Source organism: Vicugna pacos, chromosome 5 (assembly GCF_048564905.1).
Source record: "Vicugna pacos chromosome 5, VicPac4, whole genome shotgun sequence".
In the NCBI taxonomy this organism is placed as follows: domain Eukaryota; kingdom Metazoa; phylum Chordata; class Mammalia; order Artiodactyla; family Camelidae; genus Vicugna; species Vicugna pacos.
The window spans coordinates 42257968-42277427 of NC_132991.1; the positions used below are offsets into that span (position 1 = coordinate 42257968).

Below are 19460 nucleotides of genomic sequence, written 5' to 3' on the forward strand. Positions count from 1 at the left end.
TATTTTTCTGTTTTCCTGAAATCAACCATATAATTGAATGTTTCAAGTTGCTGACTATTATATTAAATCTGTGACAGTCAGTAGTTTGACTTATGGCTCATACCACATTTCACTCGACCTAAGTGTAATTTATAAATAAGATGCCTGATGCATGACATTTCAAAGTAGCAGGCAGTTCTGTGTATCTGGTAAGTTATATCTTAAAGGAGACTCATGCATATTGAAAGAAGCTTTTTGTTTAACTAAACTAATATGACACAGTCCTTTTCCTTTCATAGGCTGCCAAAATGGCAAATTACGCCAAGTTTCAGAAACTTTGTGATCTCCTGTTTGTTATGTTTGCCATGGTTTTTATCACCACACGACTGGGCATATTTCCTCTCTGGTGAGTAAACCAATCTTTTTGATAGAGCCACCCCGTCCAGATAGGCTTTATGAACCATTTTCCAGTTGAATTTCACTCCAGAGCACTTAGAAGTTTTAAAAAAAACAAGGGATGTACTCAAGAAATAGATTGATTTCTTCTTCCTGAAGAGGGTTGCGCTCTTTACTAATATTTCCCACAGGATCGTTAGAGAAAGAGGGGGCTTCCGAAGGGTCTTAAGCCTCAGGAAGCTGTCTGCCATTTTAGGCTCCGATCTAGAGTATGACCTGGAAACATTAGCCATGAAAGTTTTAATTAAGAAAGCAAATACAGTGTCATGACCAGTTAGATATCAGACATCTTCCAGTACCAGGGCCCACCAAGGATTGTCCCTGGACCAGAAGCAGCAGCATCACCTCTGAACTTGATAGAAATACAACTTGTTGGGCCCCCCGCCATCCCGGACCGTTGAATCACACACTCTGGAGGTGGGGTCTGGTAGTCTGGGCTTTGATATGCCTTCCCGATGATTCTAAGACGCGCTAAACTTTGAGAGCCACCGTCCTATGTAATTCCCCTCATCAGGTGCATTTATAGCTAGAGCAAATGGAAGGTATAACTCAAAAGTAATCCTTGAAATTCTCTATGGCCCTTTCATGTCTGGATGTCTTTTCTTTGGTTGAGAGCTAAGGAAAAGGTCTGACAGGTTTTGATGGAATTTGATAATCCTGTCTATAGAAAATAGGTCCACTGCCATTCTTTTTTATGAAAGGCTATTACTTCCAGGAAAAAAAATGATCCCTCCGTATCACTTAAGGTCCATCACTGATGGCAGATTTTTTTTTCTATTTTGAGCAATTGATTTGAATAGGAAATTACAGCAATGGAAATTGGAGAAAGTGGGGGAAATGAAGGGCTGCAATAGTACTTTTTCAGTCCAATAGAAAATAACAAAAATAAAAGTTGGGGCGCTATAAACAAATTAATCGCGCGCACACACACACACACACAGCCTTGAGGCTTGCAGCCCTTTTGGACATTTATTTATTATGAAAAAACATTTCCCAAAAGCAGCACTGTGTGTTGGCAACAGGCATTTATAAAACCTCATTAGAGTTTTATGTGATTGTAGGTAGGAAACATTGCAGTCATTTTGAATATAATGCGTCTATAATTACTTCAGAACTGGGGCTCTTTCAAGGTTATTTGTAGAACTGATGGTAGGAATTTAAATCGAAGAAAGCCAAGCAAAATCCAGGAAACTTTCCTCAGAAGAATAATAGAAAGCTTTTCCTGACTAGGGTTTCTGAGAACCCAAGTTTTGAAGAAGTAAGCAAATCTATCCAGGATTTTGATTTGCTTACTTCCCTTTAAGGGCAGAATTGAAATTGAGATGCACTCCTCCTCCTCCCCTCTAGTGAGTGTATAAAAGCTCTTCAGGTTTAGACAGCAATGAGTTACCTAGAACATAAATCAACAGAGAAATCACGCAGTACTACTAATGAGATAACTCCTAGGTATGCCCTGTGATGATGACATGAGTGAGCTGCTTAGAGGAATCCTTGAACCAAATAATAAAACAAGAGCTGCTGTTGCAGATGCTGAGGGCTTCTGCTCCTATGTCCCTTAGTGCAGCCAGATTTTTCAAAAAGCAACTTGTGGAGAGAAATATTTTATTGTTTCTAAGACAAGAAGTAATTTATACATACATGCTGCCGTTGTAGTTGTGCGTTGAGTGAATGAAATCCTCATCAGATGTGTCTCATACATTATGTTTGTGCTGGGATGATCTTTGTTTTGATCCTGTTTCAATGACTAGAGTGCGGTGGGCATTGCTAGTATTTAAAATAGTAAGGTGAATGACAGTAACAAATAGTGTTTTAAGTATTTGCCTTAATACTGTGAAATTATTCCAAAATTCCTTTTAGATTAGGGAACCCTAGAAGTGGGAGGGACCCACAGAACTGGCTCTGGACTGCGCTCCCACCCCCTCTGCCCAGCTTAGGAATTCTTCCCTCAATTTCCTGGGGTATTCCTTTAGAGGTCTAGGGAGAGATAATTTTGTTTATATGAAACAGAAACCTGGATCCTTATAAATTCTAAGCTAAGGGTCCTTAATCTGGTTTAGAATCCCCTGAAACTGTAAAACGTACGTGTATAAATTCTTTCCCTGAGCTGAGGGCCTGTGGTTCTGTCAGGGTCTCAGAAAGATCCATGAATTCCTCCCCGCCTCAGAAAAATGCTTCCGGAAAACCAGGTGTACCCTGCCCCTTCTAGCTGGAAACTCTTAGGAACGTGAAGATTTCTCATATATCCTCTGTCGGCTTCCTCTTCAGAAAGCATCTCTAATCCCTTCCATGATTCCTGCTTGTTGTTCTCCTTTGTTTGTCCCTGCGACCTCCTCTTGTCGTGATGTTCCACATGTAGACTGGCTGACATAAAATACAAGAGCACTAACGAAAAGCTTTGACTTAGAGCTGCATTTCTTCTGATGCAGCTCGCCTCTGTCTGCACTATATTATCTAAGTGTGAACTTCTACCTTCCAACATAACCACCACTTTTGATGCATTTAATGAATATTTATCGTACACTTGCTGTTTCCAACCCCTACTGGGCTGGGTGCTGAGATTTTCCCATGGACACAGGCCTCCCTTGAGGTACTTGCAGCTGGATCTCTGCAGGTCCCTTCAGTATTCTGGTTGATAATTGTGTGTGCCTAGAATAAGTTTTTTGAACATTTACTGGAGATAAATATTATAAATGGATTGTCAGTATTAACTAGTGTGGTTGCATGTGCTGCGGAGCTCCGCCAGCTGACAAAAGCCCTGTTCCCTGTAGAGTGAGGATGTGTGTGGGAGATGGTCACTGGCACCTGGAGGGGAGGTGCTGGAGGTAGTCGGACCTCAGTTCTAACAAGCGTTTCGTAGACTTGTTCCTCCTTTAACTATTCATGCTTCAGCTGGAAGAAGAAACAAAATGATTCCTGTGCCCTCTACTTCTGTTAGTTTTCAGTCCATTTACTTCGAAACCACCAGCAATACCTTCCAGGTTCCTCCTGACTATGTTGTGTTGTGTTCCCACGTGAGTGATCAGAATTTGTGTAACTTGTGGGTTTGATAACACTTGGCTCCTTTTCAATTGTGTCTTTGGTCCAGGTGGCACATGTCACGATTAGCTTTTTCGGAACCATGCTCTGCACAGGCTTCTCTTTTGGCCACAATACATTCTTCTAGAACAGCACTGTCCAATAGAAATATAATTCATGCTGCACAATAATTTAAAATTTCCTAGTAGCCATATTAGAAAAGGAAAAAGAAAAACAGCAACATCCATTTAAATAACATGTTTTATTTTAACTCAGTATCATCCAAAATACTATGCTTTTAACATGCAGTGAATATCAAAAATTACTGAGATATTTGCATTCTCTTATTGCATAGTAAATCATTGAAATTGGGTATGTGTCTCATGTTACTGCATCTACTCAGCGTTGTATTATTTTAGCCTTTACGTTGTAGTTGGATAGTCAGTGATTTGCTCCTTTTTGAGAGTAAGCCTATTCATCATTGTAAGCCGTTAGCGTGTTCATTGATCTGCATCTGTCTTTCCTCAGCTGCATTCGGGTGTCATCCCTGAAGCTCCTAACAATTTGCCATATTTTATGAAGCTTCTGTTTCAGTTGGCATAGAATAGATTGTGCTCAGTCTCATTATAGCATCCATCACAATCCCTTGCTCACAGTGGCTGCTCAGTAAATATTTGTGGAGTAGATTAGCTACCTTTCCATTCTAAATAGTCTCATGTTATGTTTTCTTAGTTGAGCTCCTTAACTCACTGTGAAGCAGATAGGGGCAGTTTCGCCTGTGCTATACAAGGAAGACAGATTCATTTAGTCAATGATTCACCCAGGCTCTGTGGACTCTGGTCTCCTGACATCAGTTCAATTCAGCAAGTACTTACCAGGTTCCACTTGTTCTTCCTACCACATAGTACTATATTATTTAAGGATTAGGCCATAAAACATTTGATGAGATCCATTTTTGGTAGTTGTTACATTAAAAAAGAATCGTTAGAATGATGATCCCTATTATTCTGCCCCAGCCAAGACACTACATTGTAAGCATCACCATCGTTCGGCCATCCGTTAGAATCTGGTACCAGAAAAGGCAAATCCACAAGGGTCCTGAAAGGAAAGGTGCAGGCAGTACAAAGACTGCTTGCTTTGAGTCATGGTTCTCCTCACTGTGTGCTGGAAGACCAGGTGAATAGCTTCTCAGAATCACGAGTAGTAATCGTTTCACCTGCCTTGACAGGAAATGTTAAGGATCAAATGAAATATTGTTTATAGCAGTGTTCAATAACTATAAAGAAATTTATAACTCTTAAGCATTAAAAAAGGATGCTACATTACTGACAGAAATGGAAATTCCCCGATGGCCAAATGGTCAGAAGTGTTTATTACATTTTACAACCTCCAACTAGTCTAGATTAAGGAACCATAGCCATAGATATTTTGAAATAAAATTCTTAAATGCTCTCTCCAATTATGAGACCTAAAATACCTTGTTTTCGTCACTTCTGTTCTCAGTACTCAGTGAGTGTGTAATATTGGACATACACTGGGTTGCCTTGTTTCCTCATATCCTAAGTGGCCATACCTATCCTGAGCCAGGAGAAGTAAGCATTACTATTAGATGAATCTCAACAGAATTTCATAAAATGCAAGTGTACGTTAGGCTACTTCTTTTCCGCAAGTTACAGAGTCACAAGTCATTGTCCAGCCAAGAATGGACATATCACAATTGCCAGGACCTCTTCTTATGGCCTAACAATGCCTTTCCACATCCCCATTCATGTCCTACCAAATGCCAGCCCCCTGGCTACAGGAACGTTAGAGTCAAATGCGTACCTTCAGTGGTCTACTGCTGTTCAGACAGAGGCATATGGCTTCTGTGGATCTCTGTCCTGTGAAGTAGGGGAATCATTTACTGGTTTGTACTCTCTGAAAATCTCTGCAATTAAAAAAAATGTTATAGATGAGCCTTGATCATTTTTTTCACCATTTTCCATAATAAGATTTGAAATTCATCTACATATATGAGCATATCGTCTTCTCTGGTTTATTTTTCAAAACGTATTTTACCAAAGTATTATGACTTACGTGCTTTTCTGAATATCTGGTAAGACTAGTCTTGGAGTTCACAAATTTGGACAAGCTGGTTTTTTTGTTTTTTTGGTTTTTTCCTAGAATCTCCTGACAGAGTTTCTCTGCAATTTTCCTTGGTGCTGGTCTGTGTTAAATATATTTGAAAGATACAGGATGAAGCCTAAAGTCCTTTGGCTGTTAGGCATTTTTTGCATGTTTTTAATAATATTTACGTGTACTAATATCTGTTAATACCTTCCTAAGAGGGCTTGAGTTGGATAGAAAGAATGTGTTGAGATGTTTTGTTTCTTTTCATGTAAACATAACAATTTTAATATAATTTCAAGATTGAAGGACTAGACTGGGAATCAACAAGCTCTGGTCTTTAAGACAAATCAACCCATTGACTATTTTTATAAATAAAGCTTTACTGGAACACAGCCATGCGCATCTGTTACACACTGTCCTTGGCTGCTTTCTGCTACAGTGGCTTGAGCATGTGGAGCAGAGTATATGGCCCACTAATCCTAAAATATTTACCAGCTGGTTCTTTACAGAACAAGTTTGCCAACTCTTGGGCTAGGCCATTAAGTATTAGTCTGGTGAGTGAAAATAAGGCAGTGTGGGGAGTGATGTATTAAATGTGTTCAGCCTTTGAGTTTTCTATAAGTATTGTCTACCTTAGGCAAAAAACATGCAGGTATTCTTAATATTGTATGTGGGTGTAGGGGAGGCAGACTATGCTGTCAATTAAATAAGCTTTTTCCTTTTGTGACTGAAGGCAACAAAAAAATGTGGTAACCTAGTAACACTATCTACACAGAATTAATGTCTTAAGCGTTCCCTCCCTTCCTTCCTCCCAGTCACTGCAGTGATTCCTTTGCCAGGGAAGGATTAAAAAACAAAAACAGAAAGATTGTTTACTCAAAGTATTATAAAATGTGTTTACATTACCATCTAGGGAAAAAATTCAGTATGGCCATTTCATCTGTTTTAAAAATATCTGTGTATCATAATAAAGTCTATTGCCAGGCCCAAAGATTTGAAAGTTGTATATTTGGTCATGGGTCTCACTTATTTGAGAGTGATGCTTTATGGAAAATTCTATAGTAGATGAAGAACCTACATCATTACCGTCTGCTTATGTTACCATAAAGTGCAGTTGTGTACTAGGCTGGTCCTCTCCTCCAGCTACCTTCACTGTGGTGCCCTGCCTTCCTCACTGGTCCCTGGGCCGCCTCTGCCAACTCGCCACTCTGTACATGCTTAGCCCCTTGTCAACAGTCCTGAGCTCAGCCTTGGCACGGCTTGTGACTGCCCATTGCCTACTTCACAGCCCTGGACCAGTACCTGAGCCATCCCGGAAACCCTCCCTGCACAATCCCAGCGTGCAGGGCTCTGTGGCACTGTCAGTGGAGGCCACCCCAGCTGTGTCCTTTCATTTTCAGAACTTCATCCATGTCTCTGATTGTCCCCTCTGGGATGGCTGTGTAGCCAAGGACAGAACCACACTGTCACCAGCATCTCTGGAGTCATCCTGTTCCTTGTGGGGCTGTATCTTATCGTGTATTATTATTTAACTTTTATGTCTTTAGGGCAGGGAGCAAAACCTTTTAAAGTTCTTCATAGACAAGGAGGCATTTCTTTCTTTCTTGTTTTTAAATGGAGGCACTGGGGAGTGAACCCAGGTCCTCCTGCATGCTAAGCACGTGCTCTCCCACCTCCCTGGGGCCATTTATTTTTTACAGATCTAGTCAGTGCACTTCACTCTGAGCCTCCTATGTGTCAGGCAGAGAGTGGGTATTGGGGACATAAATATTGATTAGGTCATGAGCCCAGGAGCATCCAACACTGCAGAACTATCAATAAATGTTTGTTAAATGAGTAAATGAATTTTTAGAATTTCCTGTCTAGTTTGTCGCGATCATGACTGCAGCTTAGCAGCCCACAGTGCATCTTCCCTTCTGACACAAAATAAGCCAATCAAATAAGACAAAGATAGCAGTGACTCAGTAGCTTTTAAAAGCAAGGGGCATTCCAGTCCCAGAATCATTTTGCTCAGACAGAATTTATAGATACAGAATTTGCAGTTGTTTAATAACTACTGCCTTTGTCCACAGCAGATAATAAAAAAGTTTAGTTTAGAATGCTGAATGTCAAAGAGCTGGAAATACAAGCGTTAAAGATATATAAGGAAAACCATAAAACATGCAGATGCACATGTAGATATAGATATACTGGCCAGGAGCCTGGTCGGGGGCGTGGGGAGTACTTGTGGTGTCGTGGCTCCTGATTAGTGAAGCGCGAAGAGAGGAAGTTGTCCAGAGGTTCGAGAGCAGCAGAGGAAGGGAGCAACTGTCCAAGGGGACAGACAGAAGAAAATAGAGCATCTTTCCTCTATCCATGGGACCGCCAAAGAAAGTGAGCAAGAACACACAGGACACCATCCTAACATTGTCATTCATTTTGCCCTAGCACCCTGGACAACTCTTCCTGGCACCACGGGGACTTACATCAGGTACCCAACCTCAAATTCATAGCAAACTCGTCATCTCTCAGAGCAGCTTGCACTAACCCAATTTAACTGCCTTAATTCCTTTTTTTGAACGGATAGCATAGAAACACATACCTAATTTTCCCAGACATGAGTGTCTTAGACTACTTGGCATCCCACACAGTCCCAGCCAATGCCTTTAAATAGAGTTATCAGGATATACATATTTAATTTGATTTGTCAGTTGCTAATTCATTGCATTGTGATCTTTGAGTTATGGATTCAGTAGTTTGAAGAAATGTAGTATGAAGCATTCATTGAAATATTTATTAAGACATGTTTGAAGAAGTGATTCTGAAGACATTCTACTTCATGGTGTATAAAAATAGCCAGACTGAAACAATGCCAAATTTTTTTAAATGCTGAGAGATAAAGGAGTACTGTTTTAATTACTTAACACTTTTAGGTTGTCTTTTGAATTGGAATGTAAGTATAATAAAATGTATCTACTGAAATAGAATAGTCTATTAACTGTAATCTTACTGCCCAGTAATGTATGGTAATCAAATACGGAAATATTTGGGATGATTTCCCAAACTAGCCTCCAGGCAGTGCCCCGGGCCACCTGTGTTCCAGCCTAGTCTCCTGTCTTCTCACCTGTGCTCGGTAGTCATAGTTAGCCGTACGGGTGTTAACCTGAAGCAGTATATGATTATACAACATCAAATCATAGGAAAAATATGTTCAGTGGCTTTTTATTATGCCTTCTGACTAATAATAAATGTGTTCAAATAAGGAAAAATTTCAGGTTATCATTAGTTAACTAGAGTATTTCCATTGGTCAAGATTTTAGCCCACCACATTTTCCTTGATCTTATCCCATGGACGTATAAGGGTGTTCTCTCGTTTGCTACTGGAGTGCAAACACCTTGATGCAGCAGTGACTCCTTCAAGTTGTTATTAAAGCACCATGTGAACACATCCCATTCAGTCAAGTCAGGGGCTAGCTTGGAGCCCTGAAGGAATTTTTCTTTGTGTACAAGTCTCTTAAATTACTTCTCTTTCCAGAGCATTACAGTATGTTAGGAGCACAATTTGCAAAGTCGGCATTTTATTACAGAGGGTCAAAACCCTTTCCTATATGTATATTAAGTCTACAGTATCTACCAGAAATAAGTCAGGGGCTTCACAAAATAGGTTGTCGTGATGAAGTACAGAAGAAACAGAGCAGTAGTGAGTTGTTCGTGGAGCTTGACCCTGCCCCTTTCCTCTTCCTAGCCATCGGCTTGCATGTATTTCAGAGTGTGTCCCGTCACCCGCCTCAAAAATGTAGTTAGATGTTTGAGTCCCCCTGCTGTCAGTAGCGGTCGCCTGTTGTTTCCCTGAAGTGCTGTTCTGGTGCTGTTGTCTGCTAATCATTCACTTCCTTGTCACCCTTGTCCACTCGGGAGTGAGTTCCAACAGGGCTGGTACCATGTGTCACCCTCCTCCTTGTACGCCCAGTATGGTTCGCAATACTCAATACGCTGTAAGTGTGCAGATTGGTTGCATAATAGATCTCTGTGATGTACTCTAGGTCTTAACTCAGAATTCACTTTCTTAAAGGTTTTCTCCCCAGGCGGGTAGTTTGTTTACTTATTTCAGCATAACAGAGTATCATTCTTTTTATTTTCTTTCTCCCAAAATCGGGAGAACTATTCTGGATGCCAGAGTCATGCTTACTTAAATTCCCTCTTGAGCTCACACACCCTAATTCCCTTCATAATTTGCCCACCCAACGTGCTACCCTGGCAGCTAGTGTTTGCGACAAGCCCTCTTTCATACATAGAGTGTCAGGGACTGGACTTTGGGTGGCCCACCCCAGACACACTGACTTATGACTGTTCTCTCTTTAACTTGATTTCTACTCATCCTTCAAAGGTTTGGGGATGATGATGAAAGATTACCTTATTCTGAAAATAACTGCATGCACAGCTAAAATCATTGCTTATTTTTATCTTCTGGCCTGCTTTTTCTCAGAAAAAGGTGAAATAAAGTGATGCTCCGTTGTGTATATGTGAGGTAGATACAGATAAAAATATACAGATATTTGATAGATATATGTATACTTTATATTTATCATGTATGTCTTATTTATATATTTTAAAACTATATATAAATATATATTATTTATCATATATAAACATCTTTATGTGAGATATTGTATAGATATTTATATATATGTATTGTATAGTGAAACTTTGCCTTGCTCTTATCGACATCAAATAAATAATCACACCAGCCGCTTCTGTGAGTTCATGGGGCTTTTCTTTTTTGTAGTTAAAAAGCAGCAAGACTATCGATTGCTGCCTGCTGCAAAGGGAATAAAAGGAATAAAATTGAATGATGTATTTTCCACATAAATTGGGCTTAATGGCCTAGAGATTACAGATAAGGCAATTCCATTGCATTTACATGAAAACCTAACAGTTCCATTAAAACAGTATTTTGCTGGCACCTTTTATGCCTGCAGAGTCTTGATGCTACAAACATGTCTAAAACATGCACAGCATCCTTTCTAACCATCCTCAGGATGTATTTCCCTGGACCATTATCTTGAGAACATTGAATGATACCCAGTAGATTTCCATACCACTGGAGAACAGATCCAGACTGTTTGTACCCAAGCAAACAGTGAAGATAAGTTAGTTTTTCTTCTCCAAATTAACACTCTGTCCCTGTTCTTGTGGGTAGGGATGACCTGCTTCTGCTTACTATTTCTACATCTGAGGTGCTCTTGGCAGTGAAGAATGATGCACTTTCCTTTCAGAGAAGGGAGAAAAATGTTTGATAATAAAGTATGTTACTTACTAGAGTCATCCTTTAACCTAATGAATATCTTCATTTATAGTAGAAGAGCAATATGTAGTTATATTTTCCTAGGTATAAAGCAGCTCAACTCCACAGGAGGGAGACTGAGTACATTTATATTGAGCTCTTCTAGCAAAAACAGAAGCCTCTGATGATTATGAAAACAGCTTGAAAGTAAATTGAAACATGGTGATTAGTAGAGGGGTAGGTAAGGGGTGACGGGATCGCACCCAAGAATCTGGACTTGAAGCAAACACACGCGCATAGTCATCTTGTCTTTGTGTCTAATGTAGTCTTTCCTCAGGAAAGTTTCAGGCCTTCTGTTTGAACTGATCAGGAAAAAAAAAGTCAGGTTGCCAAGATTTTATATATTTCAACCTACATTGCTCGGAAAAAGGAAAGAGTGTACAGTATCAAATACTGCGAGGGAAACCAAGACAGATGAGACCACTGATCATGTGAAATTGTGCATGTGCTCTTCTTCGTCTGTAAAATGGGAGAATTAGAGTAAATATCAAAGATGTCTTCCAGCTCTAAAATGTCTAGATTCTATGACTTCACAGTTACAAGTGGTTTGGTGACCTTCCAGTGAGAAATTTTTATAGAGTGATCCCTGCAAGGGATTCTGCACAGAGGATAAGGGGGTGGTGGGCGAGAAGAAATAATGGGCGTAGATGATGTGTTGTAACAGTTTGCAGCATGGAGAAGGGAAGCAATAAGATGACCATTAGATTGAATTCAGTATCAAATAAGAATTGTCATAGAATGCTGGACCTCTGTGCTTCCTTTTAAAGAGAAAAGAGAAAGAGTGCTTGGAGGTGTCAGTGAGGTACTGGTGAATTAAAGCAGAGACTCTGGCTTTCCAGAGAAGTGAGGGAAGGGAGGCAGTCATCCAGTGTTGGTTCCAGTTAGATGATGTCTCAGGCCCCCATGATTCCTCAAGTCAGTGTAAAGGAAGAGAAGGATGATACTGATGATGGAAGAACAAGAGAAAACTGAGCAAGCAGGGTCCCAGAGGGTTAACAGCTAGGTGGAAAGGCAGCCTTCTAAAAGTAGGAGACTTGTCCTTGTGAAGCATGAGGCAAGGGAAAAGGAAAGAATGAGAGACTGGACTGGAGGGGGTTGTACACATGATAGAAAGGTTTCTGTCTGATGGTCTGTTGTTTCTTCTTCACAAAACCATGGTTATACCTGACGAGATGTGGGAATTGCATTGGGATTGGGGTGAGAGGTCCCAGGGAACGGTAACAGAACAATAACACGAACTCCTTGCCCTTTGAGCCAGTGGTCAGGGAACTGCAGTCACTTCGTAGGGACCTTGACCACTTAATACCAAAGATTCAGTTCATGTACTGTGTGGTGACTGCCCAAACTGGTGTCTCTGCTCACTGAATGGGTAGGAGCAAAACCCTCCTTGTGTCCTTGGGGCCCCAAACCAGTCACCAGAACTACATCCTGTTGTACAAGATCTAAGAGAAAATTGGAACCTGGAAAAGTTGTGACTTTGCTCAGGGCCCCAGTTAGTTTTTATCATGGTCAAAAATAGAAATCTCTCTTGTTTTCTTTCCTAGTGTTCTCTCCTGTAATTCATTCTGCACAGGGAATCAATAAGGCAGTGTGGTCTAAGGAATAAAGCCATGGACTAGGCTAACTTTGGCCTTATCCTTGGCTCTGCCACTGACCTTGGGATGACTCAGTATCTCTAGGCCTCATATTCCTTATTGGTAAAATTTTTCCAGTTTCATATCATAGATCTGAAAGAATGTCATTGTTAAGGACTAATTGAAGTTAAGTACCAAAGGTCCCAGCTACCTGGGATTTTGTTAACTGGTTTCCAACAGTTAAGGGGTTATATAGAAGGAAGAAAAGTTCATCATTACAAGAAAGTATTTAGTAATGAATTAACCACTGAAAAGATCAGTGCCCTCTCAAATATTCCTCTCTCGGGCCACTAGTGCCTCCCTCAACAGTCCAGTGAGAAGAAAGAGGAGCGTCAAAGCAATGCACGTTACTTGCCAGGTGAGAAATTGTATATGATGCACAATATGCAAGATTTCATGAAGTCGATGAAAGTGATGTTGGAGCTCTGCTCAGAACACACCTCAGCCATGGCCAAAGGAGTTGGCAAACCTTATTTAACACTTGAAAAAAGGGAAATCAACAAGGATGGTGACAGGATAGGTAGTTCAAACAGGAACGGTATAAACTGCAAATGATTGAGAGACCCTTGGCAAAATGTTAAAGCCCTCAAGTGTTCTTATGTCTTCTTGAAAACTGTCACCTACTACTATCATTCAGTTTTGAGGAAAATTATGTAACCCTCCCAAACACGGCTTCATTTATTTTTTAGTTTGCTCTAAGAATGAGAACATAATTGCAATTCTAACCTAAATTTGATTAACTGGAAGATAAAGTAAATTCATTGTCATGAATTTTATTTCATTTCTCTAAATAAAGTCTTGATTAACCCTTTTATTCACTCTTTTCTATGAAATTTACACTCCTTTTTAAGTGGTCAAACTTTAAATGGCTTTTTCTTGGTGGCAGTGTTCCTTTGAATAGGATGACCTCCTGTGCTCAGGATGTAAAGGGGATATAGTGTTTCTCTGGCTTTCTAGATCCAGTCTGTATAACCTGGGAATAGAACCAAGAAAGGAAAGCAAATGAGTAAGGGCTGAGCAAATGAGGAAGGGATTTCTAACATTGCTAACGGTCAGCCTCCAGCCAAGGGGGTTATTAGAGGCCCTATTGATATGACTGGCCATGGGAGTCAACCTGTAGAAGCTGAGATTCCCAGGATGGACCAGGTAAAAGGAAGGGATCCAGGTTTTATATTTTCTTCGTGGTTTTATTTTCTGTTTTCCTTTCTGAGTTTCCCTGGTGTTTTCACATTCTTTATCATAGAGGGGAACACAGTCCTTCCATCCTCCTCCTATTGGGAAGGGTGTAATAGATTCTGTTCTTCCCTCAGCAGGCAGTGAAGTGCTTGGAGTGAGTAAATACTTTGAAGTAGGGTGCTTTGCCTGTCTATGGATGCAGAACAACTGAAAAACATAATGTTGAAAATAGCCAATTGGTTTAAATTAGTGAGTTTACATTGATTCACTTTCACATTAGTGCTTTTCCTTTAATCAGCTTAATCCCCCAAATCTCCTGGGGAAACAGCAGTTAATATCTTTCAAGGCAGCCCATCCTGCTATTCAGAGGAGTCTTTTCCTAACCAATTTCTCCATCGCTTGAAAGAGAAAAAAGCTAATCCTCTTTGGGGATTCTCACTAGCTGTGTAGTTTACTAACCCTCAGGGTCCCAAGAAATGGTCATGGTTACTGGCTTGGGGCCCCAGGGACATCAGAGAGATTTTGCTCCTGCCCGGGTCAGAGCAGATACACCAGTTTGTCAATCAATCACAGCACAGCAGATGAACTGAGTTGTTAGTGTTAGTCTCACAGTCCCCAGGAAGGCTTTGCAGCTCACTAGCCATTGGCTTAAAATGCAGCTTAGGTTTTTCACTCTTCCTATTCTGGCAGCAACACCGACACATTGTGCATCAGTTGGGTCCCTTGAGAAGCAGACACCAAGCTGGAGTTAGGCGAGCCAGGGGTTTATTAGGTAGGTCTGCCTGCCAAAGATAAAGTGAGGAATCATGAATAGGGTAGGCAGTGCTTCAGACAGTGCTGTAGATCTGACCGTCTTGGCCACCGTAACGGAGAACTGCAGAGCAATGACTGCCCGTTGGAGGAGTCCACTGTGGAGCAGGAATGGGCAGCCCACATCACTGCTGCACGTTCAGTCAAGGGCTAAGCGCTGCCCAAGCCTCTTATAACACTGGCAGATTCTGAAGGCACTGCCACTGGAGCCTGCCTGCTAACTGCACTTTTTTTTTGTAAATTTTTTATTGAAGTGTATTTGATTTACAACATCAGTTTCAGGTGTACAGCAAGGTGATGCAGTTGTATGTGTACATATATATACACTTTTCCATTATATGTTTTCTTTTCCATTATATGTTATTATATGTTATTATAAGAAATTGGATACAGTTCCCTGTGCTATACAGTAGGTCCTTGTTGCTTACCTATTTTGTATACAGCTAACTGCCCACTTCTCACAGCTGAATGGTAAGTTCTTCAAGAAGAAAGGAGTTGTAAGCAGCACACCTCCTTGGTATAACTTAATGCTGCTATAAATAGGAAACTAATACTGAACCATTCCCATGAACAAATCCCTCAGGAGCAAAAGACTTACACACACATCAAAATGGCAGCATTTGGCTGTCAATCAGTTACAAATTTCAGTAGTCACCAGGGTTGTGTTTGGGGAACATACATTGCTTTGCTTTCTTATAAGTTTAATTTCGTTCTGAAGAACAGTGATGATAACTCGTTCTATACCCAACAGTTTAGTTTAAAAAGCTGCTTAGCAGTGGGGCAAAAACAAAAGGAAGATGCAATTAGATCTATATTTAGTGATCTATCTATATGCATCTGGAGCACATTTCTAGAATAATTCAAAAGGGCCAATCCATTTCAGGCCTCCTGCTGCTAAATGAATGTGGGAGTCAAGCTGCTATTTTCACAGTGCAAGACATTTATTGATGATAAAAAAAAAATTCTCCCACTTACACATAATCAGGAATCCTAGCAGATGACACTGTAGAATTTCAGCTCTTTAAGCATAAAGCAGAACAGTCTTTAAAAAATCAAAATGAGGCCTGTGAGTTAAAAATTAAAAATCAATCAGCCATAGATCAGAGCGTTGAGCCACTTCCACTAGGAGCAGTTCTCTGCTGAGTGTGTGTCCTTTGGGTGGACGAGACTGATCTCGATGTGTCTCCTTCCTCAGCTGAACAGCGCAGCACCTAGGTTATTCGGTCCATGTGGGACCAGCTAGCTCTGTGCCTGGCTCATTTCAAGCTATCAGTGTTAATGCGACTTAATGTCACCTGATGCTTTTTAACAAATTTCGCTTCTTTTCCCTGTCCTCCAACCCCCCCAAAATGCGTATATAATCAAGAACTAATTCAGTTGAGTTATAGTAGATTTAGGGCTACAAATTATTATTTTCTTAGTCATTTCTGCTTCCTAAAAATTTATGCAAGAACAGTTTGCTCCTGAGGTGTGTCGGGGTGGAGGGTGACACCCTAATCTGTTTCTTCTATTAGATTCAATGCGAAAACATTCATTATCAGATTGCTTTCACCTCTAAGCATGATCCTGGTACTGAACTGGTTTCTGGGTGCAGAATATGAAATGCTGTGAGACCCTGTCACCCATAGCACTTAAAGAATATTTTTTCTAGGCTAACAGAGCACAGAGAGAGAAGAAAGGAAGTGTAGGAAGGCTAAATAAATTGATTTCCCACTGATAGCTTACCATCACATGGTGTATCAGAGGACACGGTAAGAATTTGTTGGCCCCCTACAGTATGCTCAACATTGTGCCAGGTGATGGTGGAGAATACGGACTAGGGTTGCAGACATGTCCCCATGCAAACCCATGTGGATGCCAACACAATTAGAAATGAGAAGATTTTCCCCGTAAACCTGGAGGTTATTTGCCATGGAAAGCAGAAGGCATTTGGACGGTAGCTGATAATTTGAACAGACCTATAAACTGAAGGTAGACATTGTACCATCATGTCATTGCACTTAAGTCAGCCAAGGATATTGGAAAGCTATTTCCCAATAGGCTGGAGGCGCTGATTGTTTTTCAAAATAGCCTCTTAAGCTATTTTGAGATAATGTGGAAGCAATATTGGAGTAGGAATTGAGAATCCTGTTCACGTTTTCATTTTGATACTAATTTACTCTAAGGGAACTTGATCAAATCGGCCTTGTTTTGCTGTCTTCTCCCTTCTTTTGTTACCTCCTCTGTCAGCTGGTGTAGGAAAACATTCCTCAGCAGAGAGATTTTGTGCGCGTCAGATGACAGTGCACATTAAAGTGCCTTGAGAGGTTTAAAGCACTAGATAGCACTGTTTGTAGCTCAGTTGAAAATGATGGTTCATGTCTGTAGATGAGGATGTTATCAGACACAGGCGGGCTTTTGGTGGATACTGAGGCAGAAGAGGATTCTTTAAGGAAATAAGGCTCAAGTCAATAAAAAGTCCGGACTATTCAATGTAGCCCAGGGAAAATTGCAAGTAATTCAGCAGCAGCCTTTAGACAGAGACAAGAATCTATCCTGATAGCCAGCCTTTTCCTTCCAAGTTTTCAGACTGAGATGATGCATGTATAAAAACAACCCTGGCTTGGCAGGAAGCAACACGAAGGCCGTGCCAGTGGTACCTGAACTGCCCATAAGCTCCTTCACTCTCACTGTGCTTTGCCCTCAGAAACCGTTACAGAATTCTGTTCTGCTGCCTTGCCTGTGGTCCTTATTGGGTAAATGTGTGGATCTGATTCCACGCTTGGACGAATTCATCTAGAATACGTGCTAAGGAGATTAGATGGTGGCTGTACTATCTCTTTCTCTCCACCACGATTTTTTCTGTTCTCTGTGAAGAGCTGTTGCTTCCCGTGTCTGCCTACCTTGACCTCTTTTTGACCTGATAGCATGCCAGCCACTTAAGAGGTATGAGCAATTGTGACAGAGCCCAGACTGAGTAATGGGATGACAGCATCTTCCATTAGGGCCATACTCACCATGAATGTGCCGGTAATCCATAAGAGGAGCTAAGGAAAAACACAATGAAAACCTTTCAAGACTGATTCAATTAAGAGCCTCCCAGGAGAGACTGAGCACCAACAATGGAAAATTCAATATTGGGCTCACAGAAAGACACTTCATGGCATAAGTGTCCTTTTTCTCTAATGCATAAGGGAAAAAAACTCTGCAGCAACCTTTTGAAAAATATGACATTTGGTTTTTAGAAAAGATCTACCTCTTTCATATTCTTCAATACCCATATTCATAGGAAATTCATTAGAGGAGATATGAGGTTATAAAATGAATGGTTGCAGTGTCTCCAACCAATTGTTCAGATGTACAGTTGAAATCCAGCATGAAATTATCTGTTTGCAACCACAGGCAAGGCTGAAAGAGTGGCTGTCCAGATTGTTGTGGTAGCGTGGGTGCCAGTGATGGTTTTCTTTACCTTATGATAATAGGGAATAAAATATGCAACCCTTTCCCCAAAACTGACTTCAGTATTAAGCAGCATTCAGGGAAAGAGCTGTTTTCCTTTGCCCTGCAAGTAGCCTTGTAATAGTCAATCACCATGGGTACAGTGTATGAAGAGCTTTGGAGCTGTTTACAGGGACATATTTAATGAGATGCATTTCTGAAGCAGGATCAAAATGGGCTCAATGGGTGAATGTAAATTACTGTTCATGTCTTTAGGTGTGACAATAGCACCGTGGTTAGTTTTTTTAAAAAGAGGTTGAAATATTTATAGATTAAATAAGAATGGTGTAGAGGATTAGTTTGCAAGTAATCAAAGGTGGGCAGGGAGAGGGAGCTAAGGATCAAAACATGAATTGATCATTGTTGAAGCCGCTGATGTGTGTATTGAGGTGGTGGGGACTCTGTATTATTCTAATTCTCTTCATGTATATATCTGAAATTTTCAACAACGGAAGTTAAAAACCACAATATGAAACTTAGTTCTTTTTCATATACAGGATGAGAGACTCATTTTATGAATTGATTGACTTAAGGTTAGATTCTCTCTGTGACAAATAAAGTTGGGTAGAGATAAAAGCATTGCTTTTTGCTAACAGTTATTTGGACAGAGCTTACATCTGACCAACAAGAAGGGGTGTGAATCAGCTTTGCTCTGCCAGTTGTTGACAGATGGTGTGAAAATTTTTAATGACAGATGGTGGTGATTATTAAACAATAAACAATCTCGGTTTATCAGGAACCAAACAGAAAATAGCTCCTTTTTGTTTCTGGTAATGCATCTAAATTGTCCTTTGTTATGTAATTGGTATTTTAACATCACGATAGGTGTGCTCTGCTAAGAAAATGGAATTGTAGAACTTCCGAAAGTATTTTTTCCAACTTCCTGCTTCTGCCTAATGGTCCTTTTTTTTAATTAAAGTATAGATGATTTACACTATTAAATTAGTTTCAGGTGTACAGCATAGTGATTCAATATTTTTATAGATTATACTGAATTTCAAAAAGTTTTTAACTCTAGCTTAATGTTAACTATCGTTCCTATACATATTCTGGATTATCTGGATGACCACCTCCCGACTAAATCCTGCCCCCTGACTTCATTAATCATATTGTCTTTGTGTTTATAATCACCTTGCAACAAAGTCTACCTGGGTGAACTAGTCTAGTTTGAAGCCTGTGACAGTGACAGCCTAGGTAGGAGCTGGTGGTGGCTGAGGGCAATAGTAGCATTGGCAGAGAGAGGTAAATGGATTCCACAGGGATTTCAGAGGTTGGCAGGGTATGTAGCCGCAGAGGGTAGAGAGTTTGGGTAAAGGAGATGGAGGTGTAAAGGGGGACACCACAATTTTGACTTAAGTAACTCAATGAGGGCTAAAGCCGTGTACTGAAGTAAGGAGATGGTGGTTCACAGAATGAGCTTTGGGTAAACCCGGTGTATGTCCACATCCTGGGTCTGTTACTCTGACTCTGTGACTCTGGGT

The 19460-nt window shown here is 40.5% G+C and overlaps 1 protein-coding gene across 3 annotated transcripts in view; it reads left to right on the forward strand.

Moving 5' to 3' along the window:
- CERS6 (ceramide synthase 6) overlaps window positions 1-19460 on the forward strand; it is a 296892-nt gene that overhangs the window by 255651 nt on the left and 21781 nt on the right. For all 3 annotated transcript variants that reach the window (XM_072961105.1, XM_006201102.3, XM_072961104.1), the window contains exon 8: window positions 279-385. In XM_072961105.1, the coding sequence (XP_072817206.1) occupies window positions 279-385 (107 nt within the window). The remainder of the gene's footprint in view (window positions 1-278; window positions 386-19460) is intronic.